General features: G+C 40.5%; 1 protein-coding gene across 6 annotated transcripts in view; it reads right to left on the minus strand.

Annotated features, from left to right (window-relative positions):
- The window catches only part of TNIK (TRAF2 and NCK interacting kinase), a 413,713-nt gene that overhangs the window by 67,523 nt on the left and 324,595 nt on the right, over window positions 1-21,595 (minus strand). For 4 of the 6 annotated variants that reach the window (XM_033211704.1, XM_033211706.1, XM_033211707.1 and 1 more), the window contains 4 exons: window positions 13,529-13,639; window positions 12,608-12,694; window positions 11,364-11,552; window positions 2,058-2,222 (listed from right to left, as the gene is read on the minus strand). In XM_033211704.1, coding sequence (XP_033067595.1) covers window positions 2,058-2,222; window positions 11,364-11,552; window positions 12,608-12,694; window positions 13,529-13,639 — 552 coding nt within the window. The remainder of the gene's footprint in view (window positions 1-2,057; window positions 2,223-11,363; window positions 11,553-12,607; window positions 12,695-13,528; window positions 13,640-21,595) is intronic. The other 2 variants (XM_033211705.1, XM_033211708.1) reach the window with 1 other exon arrangement.

Raw genomic sequence — 21,595 nt, forward strand, 5'->3', positions numbered from 1 at the left:
AGAGTGCAGGGCACCACTTTGCCATAGCACTGCTCACACCTCATAGTTAGTGCTTATTTAAGTGTGTCTCCTATTCATGAAGGTGAGCTCCCTGGAGACAGGAGCTATGTCTGTCATGCTCGGCATCATATCCCCTAGGCTAGCTCTGTGCCTGGCTTGGGGAAGGTGTCCTATAAATCCTGGTTGAGAAAACATCTAGAGTGCCTTCTAAATTAAACTGTTAATTCAACAAACATTAGCGTGATATCTATTTTGTGCAAGGATCTGTCAACTCCTCTTCGGTTTGAAATTTAAGTGCTGGAATGTTATTAATGACAGCTCAGAGGAAATCCTCAAAGCCTCGTTTAGCTGAACATTAAGCTTCGACCAGAATAGAATCTACCGGATATATATTAATGTTAAATATCATTAAATATATTAAATAATAATATTAAAACAAAGCCCTTTAAAAAATACCTAGTATAAAACACAAACCCCCTTTAAAAGAGCCAAAAAAATAAAAAATAAAAAAAACACACCACACAACCCCCGAACTGAAGCGCCTGAAGAATGTGTAAGTGAATCAACTGTCACAAAATAGCTACATGTTCACTCTCTGGTTGTTCTCATAAAGTACATTTTCTCTCTCTTCTCCCCTTTAAAGGCCAAAGTACCTTCCAAGGTCAAAGTTAGGGGTTTTAAAAGAGGATATCTGTACATTAAAATAGAACTTCCTGTTAAAAAAAATGTATCTTTTTGAGGGTTAGGCATGAAGGAATTACATACAAATTAAAAACAGCCAAGAGGAAGATAGGCCAAGCTGACTGGCGCTGAAAAATCTTGGACTTTATTAAAGGCAAACTTAAAGAATACTTGATTTTATCACGACTCTTTTAACCTCCAGTTCAAACAGCATTACATATTTCAAAGGTGACCTTAAATTTTTCGTGGAAGTCTTAACACAGGTGGATGCCTGGAAGAAATTTAAGACATTTGGCAGAAGAAACTACATTATCTTTATTTTTCATGGAATTCCTTAATCTGTTTCACTTCATATTTCATTTTTAGCATATATAAAAGTCCCGTAGAACTTCCAGAAACTGCTTGGGCGCGGTGGCTCACCCCATGCCTGTAATCCCAGCACTTTGGGAGGCCGAGGCGGGCAGATCACAAGGTCAGGAGTTCAACCCCGTCTCTACTAAAAATACAAAAATTAGCCAGGCGTGGTGGCGGACGCCTGTGGTCCCAGCGACTTGGGAGGCTCAGGCAGAAGAATCACTTGAACCTGGGAGGCGGAGGTTGCAGTGAGCTGAGATTGGGCCACTGCACTCCAGCCTGGCAGACAGACCAAGACTCAGTCTCAAAAAAAAAAAAAAACTTCCAGAAACCCCTTCCTTTCCTAAAAGTAGAGTAATCTTTTTTCTTTACCCTATAGTTTTAAATAATTGTTCTCAAACTCTAAAGTACATTAGAATCACTTAGAGGGCTTGTGAAATTACAGACTGCCAGGCCTCCGCCACCCCTAGAGTTGCTGATCAGCTGGTCTGAAGTGGGCCTCATAATCTGCATTTCTATCAAGTTCCTGGGTGATGGCTGATGCTGCTGGTCCAGTGATTACACTTTGAGAACCACTGCCTTAGAAGATGTAATTTTACTTAACCAAGTCTATTTAATTTTTTCAGTTTCAGGCTCATGCCAAAGTCCCAAGAAAACAAAAAATATATAATGTATACACATACACACACTTCAAAGGTTTCTATGAACTCTAGTTTTGGTAATTGTAACTAAAAGAATGCTTGTTCTCACCTTGCAGAAGAAACTCCTGTGGGTCTCCAGAGAGGCCAGTTTACACAGAAGTGAGTTTGTGGTTGACTCGAGTTTAAGGGTGATGCTTTTTTCTTTCTCACCTTTTCTTCTACTCTTCAAAATCAGTGGGGCCACCTATATTACTATAAATTCTATATTAAGGATAATAATTTGACGCTATGCCTGAATTCATGTTACAATTCCCTAGGCTTTTAATAGGTTTTCTTGTGCACCTTATAGGAATGCCTGATGGAATGGAGGCAAGACTGTACCTGGGGATCGACTGGTCTGAGCATGGGGGGTGTTCGAGCAGGTTGAACTCCACTAATGCTGAAGGACTCCGACCTTGGGGGCAGGTTGGGGTCAGATATCCTGTTGGCAACCTTGTGAGGCATGGCAGGGGAACTTTGCCGGTTGAGCCTTGACCGTTCTTCTACCTACAAGCCAAAAAAAAAAAGAAGACAGCCTCAAAGTATAGAAGTAGATTCACCTTCTAGTAAGGATTTTCTGTAGTCACCTGCACAGCCATTTGAATCCTCTGATTAAATGATTTTCAGAAGCCAAAACTCTATTTCTGTGCTGCATCAAGAATTTGCAAAGAGCAAACACTAGCAACAGCAACAACAACATAGAATACCCAAGCCATCACTCTTCCATTACTCATTATCTTGTGTTATTCAGTTAGCAGGGAATTCGAGACCTGCTAAGAGTTTATCTTGTATTGATTGTGATATTATCTTACTGATTGGTCACAATGCCATGGGGTCAGTGAGGAAGACAGTTTGCACTCTAGACAATCAAAGGGAATGGTAGCATGCATTTAGATGACTTGGGGAACAGAGAAAATTGCTTTGGGTTGCCTCATGGAACATGAGAGGAGGAACAAGAGGATGAAGCTGAGTGCATGCACCCTCCATTTCTTCACTGTCCTACTGATAGGCAAGTGGGTGTTCCAGTCTGCCTGCTTAATGAGCGTGGCCTGTTTCAAACAGACTTCCTGTGTCACTTTCTTTTTCTCTCTTTAGAGGTCTTTCTTTCCAGTTGTCTTTCCTGCTTCCTCAAATACACTGCCCCGTCTCATTCTTTCATGCCCAGCTTGGACTCCACTGTCTTGCTCTCCCCTTTCTTCCTCTCCCCTTTCTTCCTCCCTGTTTCTACACATGTGGTGTTCATTCTTGCTTCTCCTCCTTTTCTCTTCCCCTCTAACCCTGTCTTCTCTCAGGCTATTTCATTTCCTTATCATTCCCTTTCTTCCAGAGTCTCTTTCAGCCCAAAGCAGATAACAGATCCCAAGTGCTTCATGGGAAATGCTCACAGAGCCAGTGAATGCCCTTTTTAAACAGGTCATCATTACCTTTAGTACATATTTACAGCAGAAAGACTGCCTTGGAGGGCAATTTTAAAGAGAAACTTAGATAAACAAGGTGCACACTCGAAGATACGGCTTAAGATCTTAGACAACTTAGGCCGGGCGCGGTGGCTCAAGCCTGTAATCCCAGCACTTTGGGAGGCCGAGACAGGCGGATCACGAGGTCAGGAGATCGAGACCATCCTGGCTAACACGGTGAAACCCCATCTCTACTAAAAAAATACAAAAAAAAAAAAAAAAAAATCTTAGACAACTTAAAGAAGTCTATGACTTTTCTTCCAGATCTACTGTGTCCTGACCTTTATTTCTTCAGGACCAGTTTGACTGTTGTGCTTCCCAAAGCCACCAGGACAATGCAACCATTCTCCCCACACTGATGGCCTTTACAGTGAGCCCTTAATTCTCTTCTGCTGACTCACTGAGCATTTTAAGAACCCACATGCAGGTGTTCAGTATTCATGTCTGTGTGCATATTTTTTATGTAGCAGCTAAAAGTCTTTATTCATTTTACTGCCTGATTTGAAATAAAAACTTGAAAGAGCGATTTTCCCCCATCCTCCCTATCCCATTTTGAATCTTTCTAGAGGCAGACTCAATCAAATATACAAAGTAGGTCTGTTTTTAAACTCATATTAACCTCACATATTTTAACACAATAAGATAAGCTGCAGAATGAAAACCAGCCCTCTTGCCTCTACTGAGGAGTAATTTGAACATCTCTTCCCCCACCATGGCTGTGCAGGGTACATACAATTGGCTTTGGTTTTGAAATCCCAAGTCCCAGAAGCTTACCACACACCAAGTAAAATTTGCTGCAAAAAGCCAGGAATATAAACCAGAACATGTATACTTTGTGTGTGCCTGTGTGCAAAGTATTACATCAGCAATAATTATTTGGCTATTACATTGAGCAAAAGAACAAAGCCAGCTTTGAGATAAGACCACAAAGAAGAAAAAGTCCCACAAAGACAGCAATAGATAAACTGAGATCAAGGCATGCAGTTTATCACTTTTCCAAATGCCAGACTCTTTGAAAGAAGGTTAGTATTTCTAGACCACCAGAATTGGTCAAATATTATCCATTTTCTTATTTTCAGGGTAGATCATTAATAGGTAAGTCATACATAAGCATCCTTCAGTGTCTGAATTCCCACTGTCCAAACCACTTGTCACCCAAAATTTAGGAACCAAATATATTCAGAGTGAGGAATACTTGTAATTATTATTTTTGGCTATAAAATACACTGATAGCTTTAAATATACATTAAGGGACAGAACATTAAAAACAATAGTAGAAAAATTTGTCCCCAAAAACTCTATCTTGAGCAAAGAAACCATTTTTGAGATAAAGAATTCTTTTGGGAAGTGTCAGCAACGAGGCTCCAGTCTAAGCATCCCTGCTGCTAATAGGATCACAGGCCACATGGGGCTCTAAAGCTATCATTAAATTTGAACAGGGTAGAAACTAGGGTACTGGTTTTCACAGGCAATTAATGGATTTGATTAGATGTTGCTAATGTACTTCTAGTAATTTCTTATGCTTTATCAACTTACATACTAAATTCTATCATTAGTATATTTTAGTCTGTACCATTCTAAAAACATATGGCATAATTAATTGTTACACTTTGAAAATTATTTCAGGAAGGCTCCCATGTACTGAAATTTCCTGGGTTGAAGTTTGTCCAAAGAAAATTGAAAATCTCTAAGAAAAGGGTGTAATCATGAGGCATCTCATTATGTATTTTGTCTCAAGAAAACCTAGTCCTAAAGTCTTTAGGAAGATAATGCTGCCCAAGTGTCTTTACACTGCAGGATCACCTTAAGAATTGGAGCACAGGATCAAATCAAACATTGGAAGTGGTACTTCTCCTAATAACACCTTCAGATGGACATAGAGAAAGCTGGATAGGGTATCTAGGCAGGCCCTTTTCATTATTTTGATACTAGACAAAGGCCTGTCTCCTGGTTTATCACAACTTATGTCTACTAATTGAACAGGAGATCAATATGTGAGACAAAAAAAAAAAAAAAGAAAGTCTCCCTCCAACCCCTCTCGCATCTAGAAGGATACAAGTGATTAAAAATTGGGAACAACAAGATATATTTCGATGCCTGAGGATGTTCAAAAAAGTCTAGGAGCCAAGTTTCTGCTCCAACTGCCTGCTTCCAAGAAGACATAAAAATGCCAAGAGCACCACTAAGAATGTGTTCCAGTACCATCAGGTATAGAGTGTCAAGGTGCTAGACTATAACAGCAAAAGATAGCTGTTATAAATGATTTCATAGTAGAAGGAATTATCAGAAATACAGAGAAGATTAGCACAGACTGATCAACTTCACTATAAAGGTATTTTTTTCTTATTAAAAAATCGTTTCAACATGAAAACTAAAATAACTTTGGAGAAGTTTGGATCACCTCTGCAAAAATGCTATATTATTTACTGTAGCATGATATATAGCAAAAAAAATAACTGTGGTCTCAGAAATAAAATTCTGCTCCAGACAGGTCTGTGTTGTCCACTGCATAGCACAGGAGTAATGTCTATGGCCTCTGGTATATATAAAGGCTATGCAAATATAGACAACTTAAAAATAAATTTGTTAATTACAGGATTTCCAAAACAATTTCAAAATAAATTTTTTAAAACATTATAAATAAAGAGAAACACTGTATCGGTGTCAATTGTCAGATTGTTTTTTATATTTTAAAACAATTTGTAGGTTACAGTGTCTCACTTTACAATAATGAATGACATCTACTGAGAATATCAAAACAAATTTATAGAAGTAATTTTAAAACTGTTGACAGCAAATATATATTTACTATGTTATATGGGTACATTCTAATAATATTTCATAATATGTAGAGTCCACAGGGTTTAGGAAGGTCTCAGAAGGCTTTACTGAAGAATTAGTACATGGTGAGTTCAAAACAGTCATATGGGTATTCTTTTTTCCCCCAACTGGACAAAACACTTTGGTTTTTGTGTTTATTGGCAATGCTGGGGAAAGAGAAAGAAGCCAGTGAGTAACTTTTAAGTGCTCCTTAGAGATACTTTGACCCTGCACTCACTAGTCACATAAAGAGTTGAGTAATATAGTTGGGCAAAACCACATGGGCAGATGGTTACTGAGCAAGTTTGATGACACCCCTGCTCTGGGTCACCTCTGAGCACAGCAGAGACCCTCATTCATAAGGAATGTTTAAGATGCAATCTTGTCTGACTCTAAGGGCCTGAACTCTTTTCCCAGGTCAACTTCTTACCAATATTCCAGATAAAAGCATAGATCTCATTGTGAGTGGAGCACATGAAGCAAAATCTTAGAAAGTTGACATAGGAAATAAAGAAGTGCTTATCTATCACCCGGGAGAGGTGGGTGAAGAGATAGGAGATGCAAGTGAATTGGTCATATGAAATCCAGACCAAAACGAGACAAAACATTTGTTCCTTGTGAGCTACAACAGTCTTGGAAACAAAATAGGAATACGTTGAATACCGTATTTCATTTGTATTTGTGTAGTATGTAACTTTAAATGGCACATGCACATTCATTATTGCCCATGAGCTTCCCAATTGTGAGGTAGATGTGCAGATGAGGAAGCTGCATCTCAGGAAAGCAGGAGGCATACCCTAGGTCAGGCAGCCAGGAAGTGGAAGAAGTTGAACTCAGACTCCATATTATTTCCTTCCAGGTCTGTCCTATATTTAATCATAAGAGAGATACGCAGAAATGGAGGAAAGATATAAACTCTCGAAGTGGTTGTTTCAGAACTTTATATATAAACTAACTCATATAAAAGAAAAAAAAAATCACTTTGGTGTAGAGCCAAGAAATCTGGATGGAGAAGGAGTTTTTATATACAGTGATTTCAAAGTCCAGTGAACTAATGGAAATGAACAGATATTTTGGCTCTTAGCAGATTATTGTTTGCAAACAAACAAACACTCCAGTGACGGGCATATATCACAGAAAGAGAACATGATGGAGTGTTAAAAAAATTAAAATATAATCTCATGCAATACTCATGTAAACAAAGCATTCTTTCACTGCTGAGCTTTGGTACAATTTTTTTCTTTTTAAGTATGTGGGATGGAAAGGCAAGGGGAGCCCCCACAGTTACTGCCAGGCCCAGAAAATCCCATGCCATTTAAGGAGCAGAAGAAAGAAAAACAAATCTCTATCATCCAAAAAGTGAGGAAGAAGACCTTCAAATTCTGCTGATGTTCAACAGAACATCGTACTGATATTTTCACAGTACATACCTGACTTCCATCCCAACTCAGAAATGGCAGATAATTTGAAAGCAGTGAGAATACCCCCAACCTGTCTATTTATTTTTGTATTTATTTGAAACAGGGTCTCACTCTGTTGCCCAGACTGGAGTGCAGTGGTGCAATCATGACTCACTGCAGTCTCAACCTCCCAGGCTCAAGTCCCACCCTCAGCCTTTGGCATAGCTGGGACCACAGGCATGCACCACCATGCCCAGCTAATTTTTATTATTATTTGTAGAGACGAGGTTTCACTGTGTTGCTCTAACTACTCCTGGGTTCCAGAGATCCTCCTGCTTTTGCCTCCCAAAGTGCTGGGATTATAGATGTGAGCCACTGTGCCTGGCTCCAAGCTGTCTTCTTAATGCAGAGACATTCTTTTCTGGCTAAAATCTGAAAATCAAGGCCAATGTGACATCCAGGACAGAAAGAATACTCAGTAAAAGGAGTGAGGGAAGAGCTCAACAGGATTTGCAAATGATTGAGCATTTTCATTTGCTCTACAATATCCAACATATTAATCAGAAAGGTACTGAGAAATACAATGATCAATTGTGTTTTACAAAATGAAGAAACAAGAACACAGAGAACAAAGCAGTATAAGAGCATTACATTGCTGATGAAGTACTGATTTGGAATGAGGAAGAGGAGAAGCAGATGGAAAAGTAAGCAAAGCAGAAGAAAAAAAAAACCTGATGAGAAGGCATACAGCTGAGTTAGAAAACAAATGCTGGAACAGATTACAGAAGAGGTTGCAATAGGTGGAAGACAGCTAGGTGATACCTTCAGTGGCACATGGGGCAAAATAGTCCAGACCTTACACAACAGGAGACGGTGGCATGGGCACAGAGGGTGCATTTGAAAAAAAGAAAATGGCATCCTTTTATTTTGCCTCCAGAGGGTTTAACCCAGGTTTTCTTATAACTTGATAGTTAAGATACTGATAAGCTATGTTCATGTCTAAAGGTTTGAAACGTATATTACTACTTGGTCACTTTGAGCCCCTGCCTCCCTAATATGAAAAAAGACATCGGTAAATAATGCTTTACATAAAAAGTTCATACATTGCTGATGAGAAGCATTAAAAGATCAAGAATATAAAGATCCTCACACTCATTTTTATTCCTATTTTAAGAAGTGGGTGTTAAAAATGATGACTCAAACCAAGGCAGACAATTATTTGTTCTTATTTGTACATCGATTGCTCCAGTCCTAAATTTAGCACTGTCACTCTCCTTCTATCAACTAAATGTTTCATCTTTCTTCTAAAATATGATCACTCACTCTAAGACTTGGGAACTGTTTCATGAACAGACAGTGGTTAGTTGGAAACTGGATTAAGTTAACCACACCCAGGAGTAGAGGACTAAATATGAAATCCCCAAAGAATGTTCCCATATATCTCTGGAAATGCATGAAGCCCAAAGGAAGCACACCACATGCCAGGAAGCCAGGGACCTTGGAAGATGTCACCCATCAGAGATGGCCCAGACTTATGGTGACTGGGAAACCTCACATCAGGAGGGCTTGATGACTCAGGCATGTTGTGTGCATGCTCAAATGCTGTGTTTCTTTTACTGCTGGGAGCCTGACCAGGAAGCATGAGGGAATTAAGAGGTCTAGAAAAGTGCCTTGATGACATCTGCAAAGATCTGCCCCCAGGAATCCCATGTCTCCTGAAAGCTTGGGAGCTATGAACTAGTTCTGAATAGAGAGGACAGGCCAGTAAATGTAGTGATGAGGACAAATAGCAACTGGAAAACAATGAAGTCAAAGTAGACAAGTTCAAATCACAAGGTGCTGGGTAGAGGCTGAATGAAGGACGTGAAAACTGCTCCATGCTTTTCCCCGTCTTCTGGTACATTTGTGCATGAGGGAGCTGTCTGGGGGAAAGAAGAAATTCTGGAATGTGTTGCACAAAATCATGATCTTTTCCAATGGAATCTGTAGGTGTCCCTCTCCTAAACTCATGCTTGGGGCTGGGAACACTGAAAGCCAAGTGGTCATGCATCAAGGAGAGGTCGCTTAGTGATGCAGCATTTCTTACAAGAGTAGAAGCACTTGTAAAGATGCATGAGTTCATGCTCTTCCTTCCCCAAGCTCTACATTAATCTCTGAGGCCCTCCTGAATTATAGTAATGGACAACTCAGGGCTTGTCACTTTGGAGATGTTGGGAGAAGACATACAAATGACCTTAGATCCTAACTCTTGAGTTGGGCTACATCCTTGGGAGTGAGATTGCCTTGGAGATCTCACTATGGTCCTCAAGGCTTCCCGAGGCTTCAGTTGATCTTCTAAACCAAGTCTAATAGGGCAAGCTGGTCCATCTTTCTTCCATGGGTGATGCTCAAACAGGAGTCTTGATCTGGAATCATTAATTCCTGCAGGTGCTACTGCCATTAGCTTTGTAGAGGCTAGTTTTTCAGTTGTCTGAACACCTGCCATGGTCAGGAGCTGTGGGTCTGGCTTAGCTGAGGATTTCAACTTGGCATGGCTAGAAAATGGTTTAGCAGTAGAGGAAGGTGGTGCATCTCTGCCAGCCGAGAAGCATGTCAGCTGCTGCTTAGCAGCACACTGATTTTGCTTAGCTGGAAGAACAGGTGGATTATTAAGGGGTCGATGCTGTACCTGGGAGTAGGATCACAAAATTGAATTACTGATCTAAGAGAAAGAGGCAGATGTTACAGACATAGCTATGTAAATATAGATCATGTTTACAGATATAAGGGAAAGTGATAAAAAAATTCTTCATCACAAATCAAAACAATTTTTTCCACACACTTAAAGTTTTAAAAGAAAAAAGTTTTTTTCACAAAAAATACATGATCACTATAAAGGATTTAAACAATATGTAAAAGTACAAAAAAGTTTTTAAAAATCCATTTTTTTTACTTTCTCCTCCCATAAACCACTATCATTAACATTAGGACAACATTATATCAAACGTTTTCTGTACATATATCAGACAGGTTAGACAAATACAAAGAATTATTTTCAGAAAAATAGGATCTCATGTAAGAAATCTGGTTCTAGTAATATTGTATTCTAGATAACTTGAAAAAAGTGTGAGCTATCAATATATAAAAATTTTAGGTAAAAATACAAAATAACCCCAAAACATCCTTTTAAATGATTAGCTACGATCACCATAAAATAAAGGAAATCACTAGATGCCAGAAATAATGATTGAACTGAAAAGCAGCGTGTGACGCACATGACCTCACACAGTGACTCCCAGGAAAGGTTGCTGATTTGGTTGGAGTTATTTTGTTTGTTTGCTTTACCTGTCTGGCTATCACCCTTTTTTTCCCTCCCATCCAAGCAGTTTTTATTAAAATAGCTCAACATAGCGCTAAGTTCCTGAAAATCCTTTCTTAGTCTAGTAGTTAAGCAAATGAAGGAAGTATGGGTAGAAGAAACACGAATGACCTCTGATCCTAAAAGTGAATACCACCACCACAAGTCTGAGGTTAACTGTGCGTCTGCTGGTAGTATCGTGGTGAACAAAGTTATGTTAGCGACAGTGTTAATGATCAGTAACAGGGTCCAGGCATGGACAGGAACTGATTCTTCCTAGAATTCTATAAATCCTTAATCACATTATTCAAGAAAAAGGTCACTAAAAATCCTCATGCCACAGTTGGATGAGTATCAGAAAAAAGGTTTTTTCTATCTTCTGTTATTTCCTATAAAAGTCCATTGCAACCACAAAGATATACCAAAAAACAAAACAAAACCCCACAAATGGAGGAAGGTATTTTGCCATTTCTCTACAGAAACAATGTTATGGTTCTTCCAAAAGCAAAGCATGTGTCTTATGATGAATTGTTTTCCAACTTTGGAGCACTGGGTTAACTCTCCACTTCTATCAGACAAACTCATTAGAGTCAAAAGCCTGGCCAACAGGGTGAGGCTACACTTGCTTACTTACCTCCTTGGCCCATGCTGGCTTCTCACTAGGACTCATTCCTTCTTTGTAATGGTACAGTGGCTTCTTCTCCACAGGCCTCTGCTCCTGCCGCTGATGCTGAAGGGAAACTAAGTAGTCTCTTTCTTGCTTTAGCTGCCTCTGCAGTCTTTCTGCTTGTCTCTGTTCTTCCAGTTGTTTGCGCTTATATTCCTGTCCAGATCAGGGAAGAGGAGCAAAGAAAAGGCCAAATTGTCACATAGAAATCATCAGCCAGTACCAGTTAAGTATGCAATGGAGGCAAAATAATGCTAAATAATGAAGGATCTTAATACTAACAGAATGACAGGAGGATGTCAGGATGTACCACAGAAATAAGCTACTTCCTTGTGTTAGTATCTACACAAGAATGTGTCATTTAATGAAAACGCGCTATTGCTTTAAAATGGCAATCCCTACAGAACCCCATCAACTACAAAATGACTTGTCTATGATGAATTACACATGACAAAATGGCAATAATGAGGACATTTAAATGGTCAGCATACAACCCCTAGAAAAAGTCACCCACTTCCTGTTCTAGTAATTAAACCACTCAAACATGTACAATTAAGTACAAAACTAAATAAGTAGCCAAAATATAGTGCCTAAATCATCTTTCATTTAATAAAACTTGGACCTACAAAGGCCATTAGCAAGCTTATGTACAGGCTAAAAAATATCAGAATGCCATTAAATAAAAAGTTCAGTTTAAAAAAATACACCAAAAAGCCCATCTAGAGAGCAGTGCTTGTAATAATAAAAAAGTACTGTACTTCAAGTGGAAGCTGCATGAGCAAGGGACACAAACTTCCCATCATAAGGGTAAAGCTAATAGTCTGTAAATGAAATATGACTGTAGAGCTGCTGGGTTCTTATGGGAGAGGCGCATTTTGCTGTGATTGTATTGCAGCATGTTGCAAATGGCCTTAAAAATTACTCTACAATAAACACAGTGGGTCTCAAAAGCAGTTTGTACTTATAATAAGGCTGGATTCGTACTCAAGTTTTAGAAATAAATGGAGTTAATAAAGAATGCATAACAACTGTATTAAATGTATTAGGACTCGGCAAAATCAATCAGAAAATGTATTAATTTTCTATGAGGTTTTTGAGGTCCCTGAGGCTTGGAAGATCCCCTCTTCCAAACTGGCATGTTAGAAGGACACACACACACACTTGCAAGATGAACACAGAGCAGGTCAGCTGGCTCTTGGCTTTCCCATTACCAGAAGTAGAGCTTGTTCATGCAGTAGCTGCTGCTGCAAGATCTCTAACTGTCTCTGCTCCTCCTCTAACTGTCGCCTGATGTATTCCTGGAGAGGTAGGCAGCAGAGAATTCAGAGGAACAGAAAGAAAGAGAAATGAACCAGTAATTTCAAAGGTGACAAGAGCCGCTAAGTAAAGTATAGAAGGAAGGAGGGGAAAAATACCCAAATACCTCCTTACAAAGCAGGAAGAGTATGTCACTTGGAAGCAAATGCATTTCAGCATAGTGAAAAGCACAAGCCCCTCTACCTGCAACAGCTGACTGAGATGGCTCAGCATTTGACTGCTACTGCTTGGTTTTAAGAAGCCCAGCTACATGTTAAAGCTTTTCATTCCAGGCTCCTCTCTTTATGGACAACCTGGAATTAACAATGCTATAAAGTTCAGAGGCTCCTATGCAAGCAGCAGGGATAAGATAATTGTTGAATGCCATCGTGCACTGTCTATGTGATGGAACCATCCTGCCGAGTTTCACTGTGCTGTCAGAATGTGATTCTAGCAAAGACAGAGGGGCCTGCAGCAATAACTCAAAGTCATAAAGACCAGAGATGGCATGAGTAGAAAAGCTCTTCTGAAGCAGTGAAAGAGTGGGACTTGGCTGATTTTTCATGCTTCAGCTACCTTCAAATCAGATACCAAGGGTTGGGAAAATTGGAAGATCCGGGTATGTCAGGAAACTCTGGGTAGGAAGCAAGGCTGAATGAGTGGGCAATGCCAGGGCTATGCATTTGGCTTCTTGAATAGGTGAGCATAATTGCTTGAGGAAGAGTAAAAACCCATGTAAACTGAGCATTCCTCAGAAAAGGTGACCCATGCCCCAGAGACAACTGGTGCTGGGGTTCCCAGGGGGCCATCACTGGGGCTCCTGGTCCCAGCTGTACCTGTTCATGCTCTGCACGCCTCCTCTCCTCTTCCCGGCGCATCTGCTCCTCATAGTGCCGGCGCTGCTCCCTCTCCTGCTGCTTCCGCAGCTCCTTCTCTCGCCTTTGTTGCTGTGGGGCAACAAGCAGACAACCATGAAGGCAACAGGCCCTGGTGGGGGTGTCAGGGAGCCAGCAGGAAAAGCTGTTGAACCCCAGACATGAACTGTTAATGAGAGATGCCTAAATGCTTCAAGGCTCTTCTCTCCTGGGCTGTTGGGGGGTACACTGGCAGGGAGTGGGTGAGACAGAGATTCAGTGTCATGCTAACATCCTGCCATGTACCATGTAAGTGGACTCTCACCAAGAAGTTCCTGTTAAGTGTGTTCTCCCCACGGCTGGTGAGGGTTTTCAAGTCAGGGGTAGAAAACACCAATGCAAAACAGGTTATTTATTACATATCATCAAGCTGTTTATCAAATTACTTCACACTGCTTAAGTCATTCAATCTTTTTAACACCATGTAACACAAAAATTTCAGAGTATATAAAAATCAGAGGGGTGAAGTGACATATTCAAAGGCATACAGAATTGATGGCAGAGGATGCAACAGGGTTTACTGGCTCCCACCTAGACGGCTACCTTTCCTCATATATCATGCTGCCTGTCTGTGTTTTCTGGAGTATTCATTATTAAGTGTCAATTTCAAGTTCTTGCTCGAATAAGACCCTTATGCTTGGGAGCCATCATCATCATCATCACCTCATACAATTACCATACCTCCAACAGTGGACAGTGTGATAAACAGCTTACATGCTTAATTTCATTTCTTCTTCACAAAAATAAGTAGATGTCATTATTATTCCCATTTGATCTGAGAAAACTGAGGAACGGAGATATTGAGTAATGGTTCAAGGTCACACCCAGTAAGTGGTGGAGCTTGATATCAAAGCCAGACAATGTGAGTCCAGCATCTGAGCTCAATCATTACAGAGAAGCCAGATGAGTGACACAAAGATCACAAAGTATCTGGCTCTTCATTATATTCTCAGGAAAGGAGAACATTTTAGAAGTCAGAACTAGGCCAAGCAGTTACGGGAGCCATTGGTTCTCAAGTAGGGGCAGTGCCATTACCCCTCGCTGAAGCATTTGCAACTATCTAAGGGCATGTGAGGAGTATTTTTGCTGGTTCGATGACTGAGGAGCATGATTGGCATTTAGCATGAGAGGCTAATGATGCCAAACATCCTGCAATGCACAGGACTGTCACATATTACCAAGTGTTTTCTCATACATCATGGCATTAGTGTGCCTTTTGAGAGAGGCAGCTGGCCCTTTGTGTCAGATCCTTTACTGGCTTTGGGATTTCTTTTTCCTCATATATGAAGTTCAGAGGGGACATATCAGGGGGCCCATTCCCTTGTAACATTCTCAATAAGATTTCACTGCATGGCTCAGGAAACATAAGGTACCTACCCAGAGGAGAGTAAATTGTGACTGTCTCACACTGATAAGTTAGCTCTACACAACCAGGGAGATAGTTTTGTACACAAGTTCTGTGTGTCAGCCCCAGCTAAACCAACTACAGAGATTCAAAATGCCAAAGAAGCCCATGTGGAAGCCTTCCTGATGGAGCTCCTGCAGCAATCCTCTGGACCCGCTGTCTTCCAATAACCTCTGGGTCTTGGGAGATAAGATGCATCTCTTAAGACTCAGCTTCTGTCACTTCCAGATCAACAGTGATTTGTCCATCTTAGATTGCAGGTGAAGGAGAGCTATTGGAGGACTTCATGCAGCCAAATGACTTGATCAGACCTGCATTTTCAAAAGGCCTCCCCATCAGCCATGGAAAGGGGCAACACTAGAAACTGAAAAGCAGTGCAAGGCCATTCTGTGGATCTAGGCATAAAATGATAGGGCATCGATGATTTCAGCAAAGGCGGGATGAGAGTCCATGTTTGTAATCACTGCTGAGGATGGAGACACAGCCAGGAGGAATAAAGACTAGCAACTATACAGGTTTCTGATCATTCTAATAGGACTTCAGTGGACACCAATTTAGAAGCAGAAATTAGAATTAGGCCCAAATAAAATAGGCAGGATTTGGTGACGATAGGTTGTAAGAGGGCAGGTGAAGTTCCGGGCCAAGGGACAAACTGGACGATGGGATAGAGGAGAGCAGGAAAAGCAGGAATGGGGTGGGTACCAGCATGAGGCAAATCCCAGACATGCGAGTATTTGTTTTACAGAAAAATAATATAGGGAGATGCGAGTAGAAAACATCAGCATAGACACGGACTGAATAATTTGGATTACAGACCCAAAACAGAGACATTTCCAATACTCAACCAAAGTGAATCAGTGCCAGCACAGAGAATAAAATAATTATGTGTACAGATCTGGATCCTGGCAGGAAATAGCCCTAATTTAGCTAACATTTCAAGTTTCTTACTCCAACCATCCATCTCTTTCGTGAGGAAAGGAAAATAATCAAGCCCTTTGAAGAGTTAGCTGATTTTTATGTGAAGGATTTATACATTTTGAACCCCTTTGCCAGGAATCAATACTGGTTTATAATTACATGCCACTCAGGTTCCCGTGCAAGGTGTATACAGTATTGATTGCAACTCAAGAGTGTCTGGGCTTCCCAAGTACTCCGTAGTTTCTACGAAAGACACTCAAAAGTAACTAATAATTAATAATGATCTCACTCGGATCAGCCGCCGCTAACACATGGAGGCATCTGCCAGGGCTTCAGTTCCTGTGGTGAGGTTGGAAAAATAAATCACTTTCCCAACTTTCTGAGGGCACCCTGCCAATTTCCAGCTGTTGTGTCTCAATGTTAATGCCATTCCTGAAAAAATGTTTGCTTTCTCTCCTCCTGTGCATGGGGCTGTTTGAGGGAGGGGATATATAAAAACATATCAGTGTAAGACCAAGTCCCTGGCCTCAGGCAGACACCTTTACAAAGCTTTGATGACTCTTGCTAGAAGCAGCTCTCTGAGGGCAAGGCCAGTGCCTGATTTCTGCTGTACCCCAACCCCTCACATGGGGGCCTGGCACCTGGCAGGTGCACCTAAGAGTTTGTTGAGGTGAACAGAGTAAGAAACTTGAGGAAAAGACAACACAGTATCCTGTTAAATTTCTTTGTAGAATTTTCCCTCCTATCAATACTGATGGCATGGCTATCTTTCCATACCTCATAGTATGGTTATTTGAGTATATCTTACCAACTTTGCAATCTAGATTGAAAGCTGTTTGTGGGCAAGATCTCTGTTCCACTTATTTTTATCTCCCATTTTTTCCATGTCAGGCCAGCCACCAATGATATTTGTTGTGTTGAATACTGCAGATTGGATAAGTAACAGAAAAGGCGAAAGCCCTGCAGAGCTTTGTACCAGACCTTTGCTCTTTGATGCCTTTCTTAAGTAGCTCTTATTGGCTGGAACATTCTTTTATGTTGAGCACAGACATAACTGGAGAATGTTCTTCTAAAAAGAGTCACCTACAGTTGGCACTGGCATGTATCTGTTTGCCATCTTAGAGAAAGGCATGAGAAATAAGGAAATAAGAGTCTAAGCTGGAAAAAAAGGGAAAGGGGAGAATCAAATAGCATTCCTAGATCTTATTCAAATTATGCATAATGAAGATAGTGGTCCTGCTATCAGTAAAGAATGGCTTAAACCAACTACTGTAAAACTGTTGGCAGATTCTCCACCTATATTGAACTGCCTAGAAGTATATTTTCATCCATGTCTTCTTGTAGGCATTGCCAAAAGTTATATTCCTTAAAATTGGACATTCAGTGGCTTCTTATAAGTTTCTTAATTTTTTTTCCTGGTGGGGAGATCATGGATAGAACCTACTGTTAAAGTTTTCCAGGCCCTAACAATTGTTGCCTTACTCTATGGAGTAGATAATCAGGGACTTCATGTCCCTTTTGTCTTCTGTTGATGTTCACCAAGGATAATTTCTTTCTGGGACAATTCTTTTTTATTTTTATTTTAAAATATTTAAAATTTCTTATTTTAAATATTAGAGAAAGGCATGAAATATTTAAAATTTCTTTTAAATATTTATGATTGATATGTAATAATTGGACATATTTATGGGGTACAATGTGATGTTTAGATACATGTATAAATTATGTAATGATCAAGTCAGCATAATTAGCAGATCTACCATCTTAAACACTTATCATTTCTTTGTGATGAAAGTATTCAAAAACTTTTTATAGCTATTTTGAAATATGTAATACATTGTGAATTCTAGTCATCTTCTTATGCAATAGAACACCAGCACTTATTCCTCTCGTCTATAGCTTTGCAGCCATTGACCAGTCTCTCACCACTGCCCCCTGCCAATCCTCTGGTAACCACTATTCTACTCTCTCCTTCTATGAGAGCGACATCTGAGATTCCACTAGTGAGTGAGATCATATGGTATTCGTCTTTCTGTGCCTGGCATATTTCACTTAAAATAATGTCCTCCAGGTTCATCTACATTGCTGCAAACAACAGAATCTCACTCTTTTTTATGGTTGAATAGTACTTCATTGTATATAAGTACCACATTTTCTTTATTCACGCATCCACTGATGGACACTTGAGTTCATTCCATATCTTGTCTATTGTGAATAGTGCTGCGATAAACAAAGCAGCACAGCTATCTCTTGAACACACAGACTTCCCTTCCTCTCACTATACACTCAGTGGTGGGATTGCTGGATCTGGGGGTCTACTGGGGGCAGTTTTGATCTTCCCTGTGAACTCTCCCCTCAGGCCACCTCTAGGTAGAAGCTGTGTGGATACACTTTCAAGCATGTGAATTTGTTAGTTAATTTTAATTAGGGAATAGTAATTTTGTCCCCCCTGTTCAGGGGGCCCTCGAAGGTAATACATTTGTCCCAAATTGGCTATGTAGAATTTTCGCTGTTTAAATTATTTGCAGAGAATGTCACCTCAACCCTTAAATTCTGAATTGTTATTAGAGGTCTAGTTGTAAGAAATAATCCTCATACATGTTCCTCACAAGGGCTGTGGAGTCAAGTCTTACCTTTTTTTTTTTTTACTTTAAATGCTCTTCTTAGATTACTTTAGATAAAAGTGTGCACCTACACTAGGGTGTTCTAGCTCTCATAGAAGTGACTTTGGTGAATTGCAATGCCATCAAGTTGCATTTTATGATGTGTTCAAAATAGCTGAATAAAGCTAACCACTGCATTTATGCGGGGAATATTGCCTCAGACATTATTCATTACACTACTTACTAGGCAAGTGTATAGTTTTCGGTGTGATCTCAGAAGGCTTGCCTGAGTAACTGATTTATCTGATGGACAACATGAATCTCAACCACTTCACATCTGTCTCTTTTCTCAGGTGTCAGGCCTCAGAGCAGATTAGTGACCGCCCTGGGCAACAGCACTGGATGCCACGTTGTGCAGGCATTCTGTGCACTGACCCCGCTCCTGCCTGCATCTTCTTTCTCTCTTCTACTTTATATTCCCTTCTACTTTGTCTCCTTGTTTATTTTACTTTTAATTGCTGTATTAATCTCTTTAAACCACCTTAAGTCCTCCTTGTGGAATGAGGAAAAGTCATGAAGAAGAATATAAGCCAAAAAAATGAGAAACAAACCTTGGCCCTGGTCCACCTTTTATATACATCACATTTCCCATTATATGGACTCAAGTGATATCCACATCTGAGAATTAATATCCTATAGCTGCAATGCAACGTGTCATTGGGAGAGAAGAGTAGGCAAGAGAGGCAACAGGGCTTGGGGAAGTAATAAAATGGTTTGGAAACACTAAGACTAGATTCTGGTCCTGCACTGCCACAGATACGAACACTGAAGACCACATAGCAGCGCTCTGTAAATATGTGTTTGATGGCTGGGTGTGGTGGCGCACACCTGTAATTCCAGCACTTTGGGAGGCCAAGATGGGTGGATCACCTGAGGTCAGGAGTTCGAGACCAGCCTGACCAACATGGTGAAACCACATCTGTACTAAAAATACAAAAATTAGCCAGGTGTCATGGTGCGTGCCTGTAATCCCAGCTACTCGGGAGGCTGAGGCAGGAGAATTGCTTGAACCCGGGAGGTTGGAGGTTGCAGTGAGCCAAGATCGTGCCACTGTATGAGATCATGCCTGGGTGACAGAGTGAGACTTCATCTCGGAAAAAAAAAAAAAAAGTGATGAATGAATGAATGATGTTTGACCTTGAGTAAGTCACCTTCAGCTAAACTTTCAATGAGGGGGTAGATTAAGTAATCTTGCAAATCTATTCGTTCTAAGATCCTGAGCAAGGTTATGCTACATTGCAAAGCAAAAATCTAACCATTCAGAGTGAAACGAAGCAGAATTCTTATTTGCCCTTGGAGAGCTCCTGTTGCTTTTCATCTTGGGTGACCTCCTGAAGGTGGTGAGACGAAACCCCACTGTGACTGTGGAAGACCCGAGTTAGCCTCCAGAGGACAGGAAAATGGCTGGTGCAAGATCAAGTCAGGCTCCTTGGGAAGTACCTCAAACTATCCCCTCCACCCAGGGGCTCTCTGTTCAAAGACACTCAGAATGAAAGGACCCAGTGTGGTCTTTTGAATTGACTACACATCACACACGCCCCCTCACTTTAAATAGGACTGTTCTGTATAAGCTTCATGGAGCTGCACTTGTGATGAGAGGTATTCCAACTTCTGGGCATTCCGTTTTCTCATTTAACATATCCTAAAGTTTTAGTTTTGGAAAGATCATTGCAAACCAATGATTATAGGTAAGGGCATGATTCCTTGTAACTAAAACTGGGGTTCCAAACCTTTTTTTATGTAAGGACACAAGAGTGATGGAGAAGCAGTCTGGCACCTCTGAATTCACTCTGTGACAATGAAATAAAAAGAATACTAACTCTGAATAATAATGAAGAACACTTACGTAGTGCATCCTATGATGCCAAGCACTGCACTCATATTAACTCATTTAATTCCCCCCAAAACCCTTTGAGGCAGGTAATACTGTCATCACCCCTATTTGACAGATAAGGAAACTGAGGCACGTCCAGGCCAATGTCTTGCCCAAGTTCACTCGGTTGGTAAGTGCAAGGCCAGGACTTATATTCTGTGCCTGGCTCTTGCCATGCTGCCTCATTTTGGTCCACAAGAATCAGGTTGACACATCGTATATACAAAGTAAAAGATACTGTCCAATGCTTTTTAAAGCTGCCATTTTCCCCTCTTTCTGTCTTTACTTGTTACCTACCTTTTCTTCACAGAAATAGTAACCAGAGAACATTGAGAAAGCTAGACAGGCTGGATATAACTCATTCCTTTCTTTCTATACCTACTTTATACCATGAGAGAGAAACTATCCAACCTACCCTTTGAGAGCTTTCCTGAAAATTAATTGCCTAAATGAAGGCTTTTCTTTGTGCTCACAGACCAACTTTTCGTAAGCAGACAGCCCCATGGCTAAGCACTGTCAAGCACATGTGTGCAAGCTGGTCTTTACGGACACAGAAAGAAGCATGACAGTTCTAAACAGACTGAGCTTCACGGAGACTTGCGGAAGAATTTTCATCCTGCTTCTTCTATGGATGCTAGTCAATGTGATTATTCACAAGCTCCATAGTGTCTCTGAGTCTCAGTTTCTCCAGAGAGAACAACCACATGGGATCTACTGGGTGTCATACAGAGAAGCAAGAATGGCTTGATGGACACCCCTAGTACCTATGACTCTGAATGTTAGTGTGAAAGTCAAATGCAGATGAAACCCCCAAATTCCTACTGTCATCATTCTGAAGACTTAGTATGAGACCCTCAGATTGAGTCCTATGAAGACAAGCCAGTTATAAATCAGTCTATTAACACAGTGTTTACAGAGCAGGCCACACCAGTACTCCCGAGATGATACTAAAGATGCAAACTTATATGTAGAAAGGTTGCAGGAACTGGGAGCATTTGTAGAAAAACATTATTAGTGTCTTCACACATTTCTAGAGCAGATATGCAGGGAATTTCAGTTTTATTTGGCACAACCTGTAATAATGCAAGGATATCACAAGAACTTGAATCAATGAAAAGATAAATTTTCCA

This window comes from Trachypithecus francoisi, unplaced genomic scaffold (assembly GCF_009764315.1).
Source record: "Trachypithecus francoisi isolate TF-2019V2 unplaced genomic scaffold, Tfra_2.0 Lachesis_group0, whole genome shotgun sequence".
In the NCBI taxonomy this organism is placed as follows: domain Eukaryota; kingdom Metazoa; phylum Chordata; class Mammalia; order Primates; family Cercopithecidae; genus Trachypithecus; species Trachypithecus francoisi.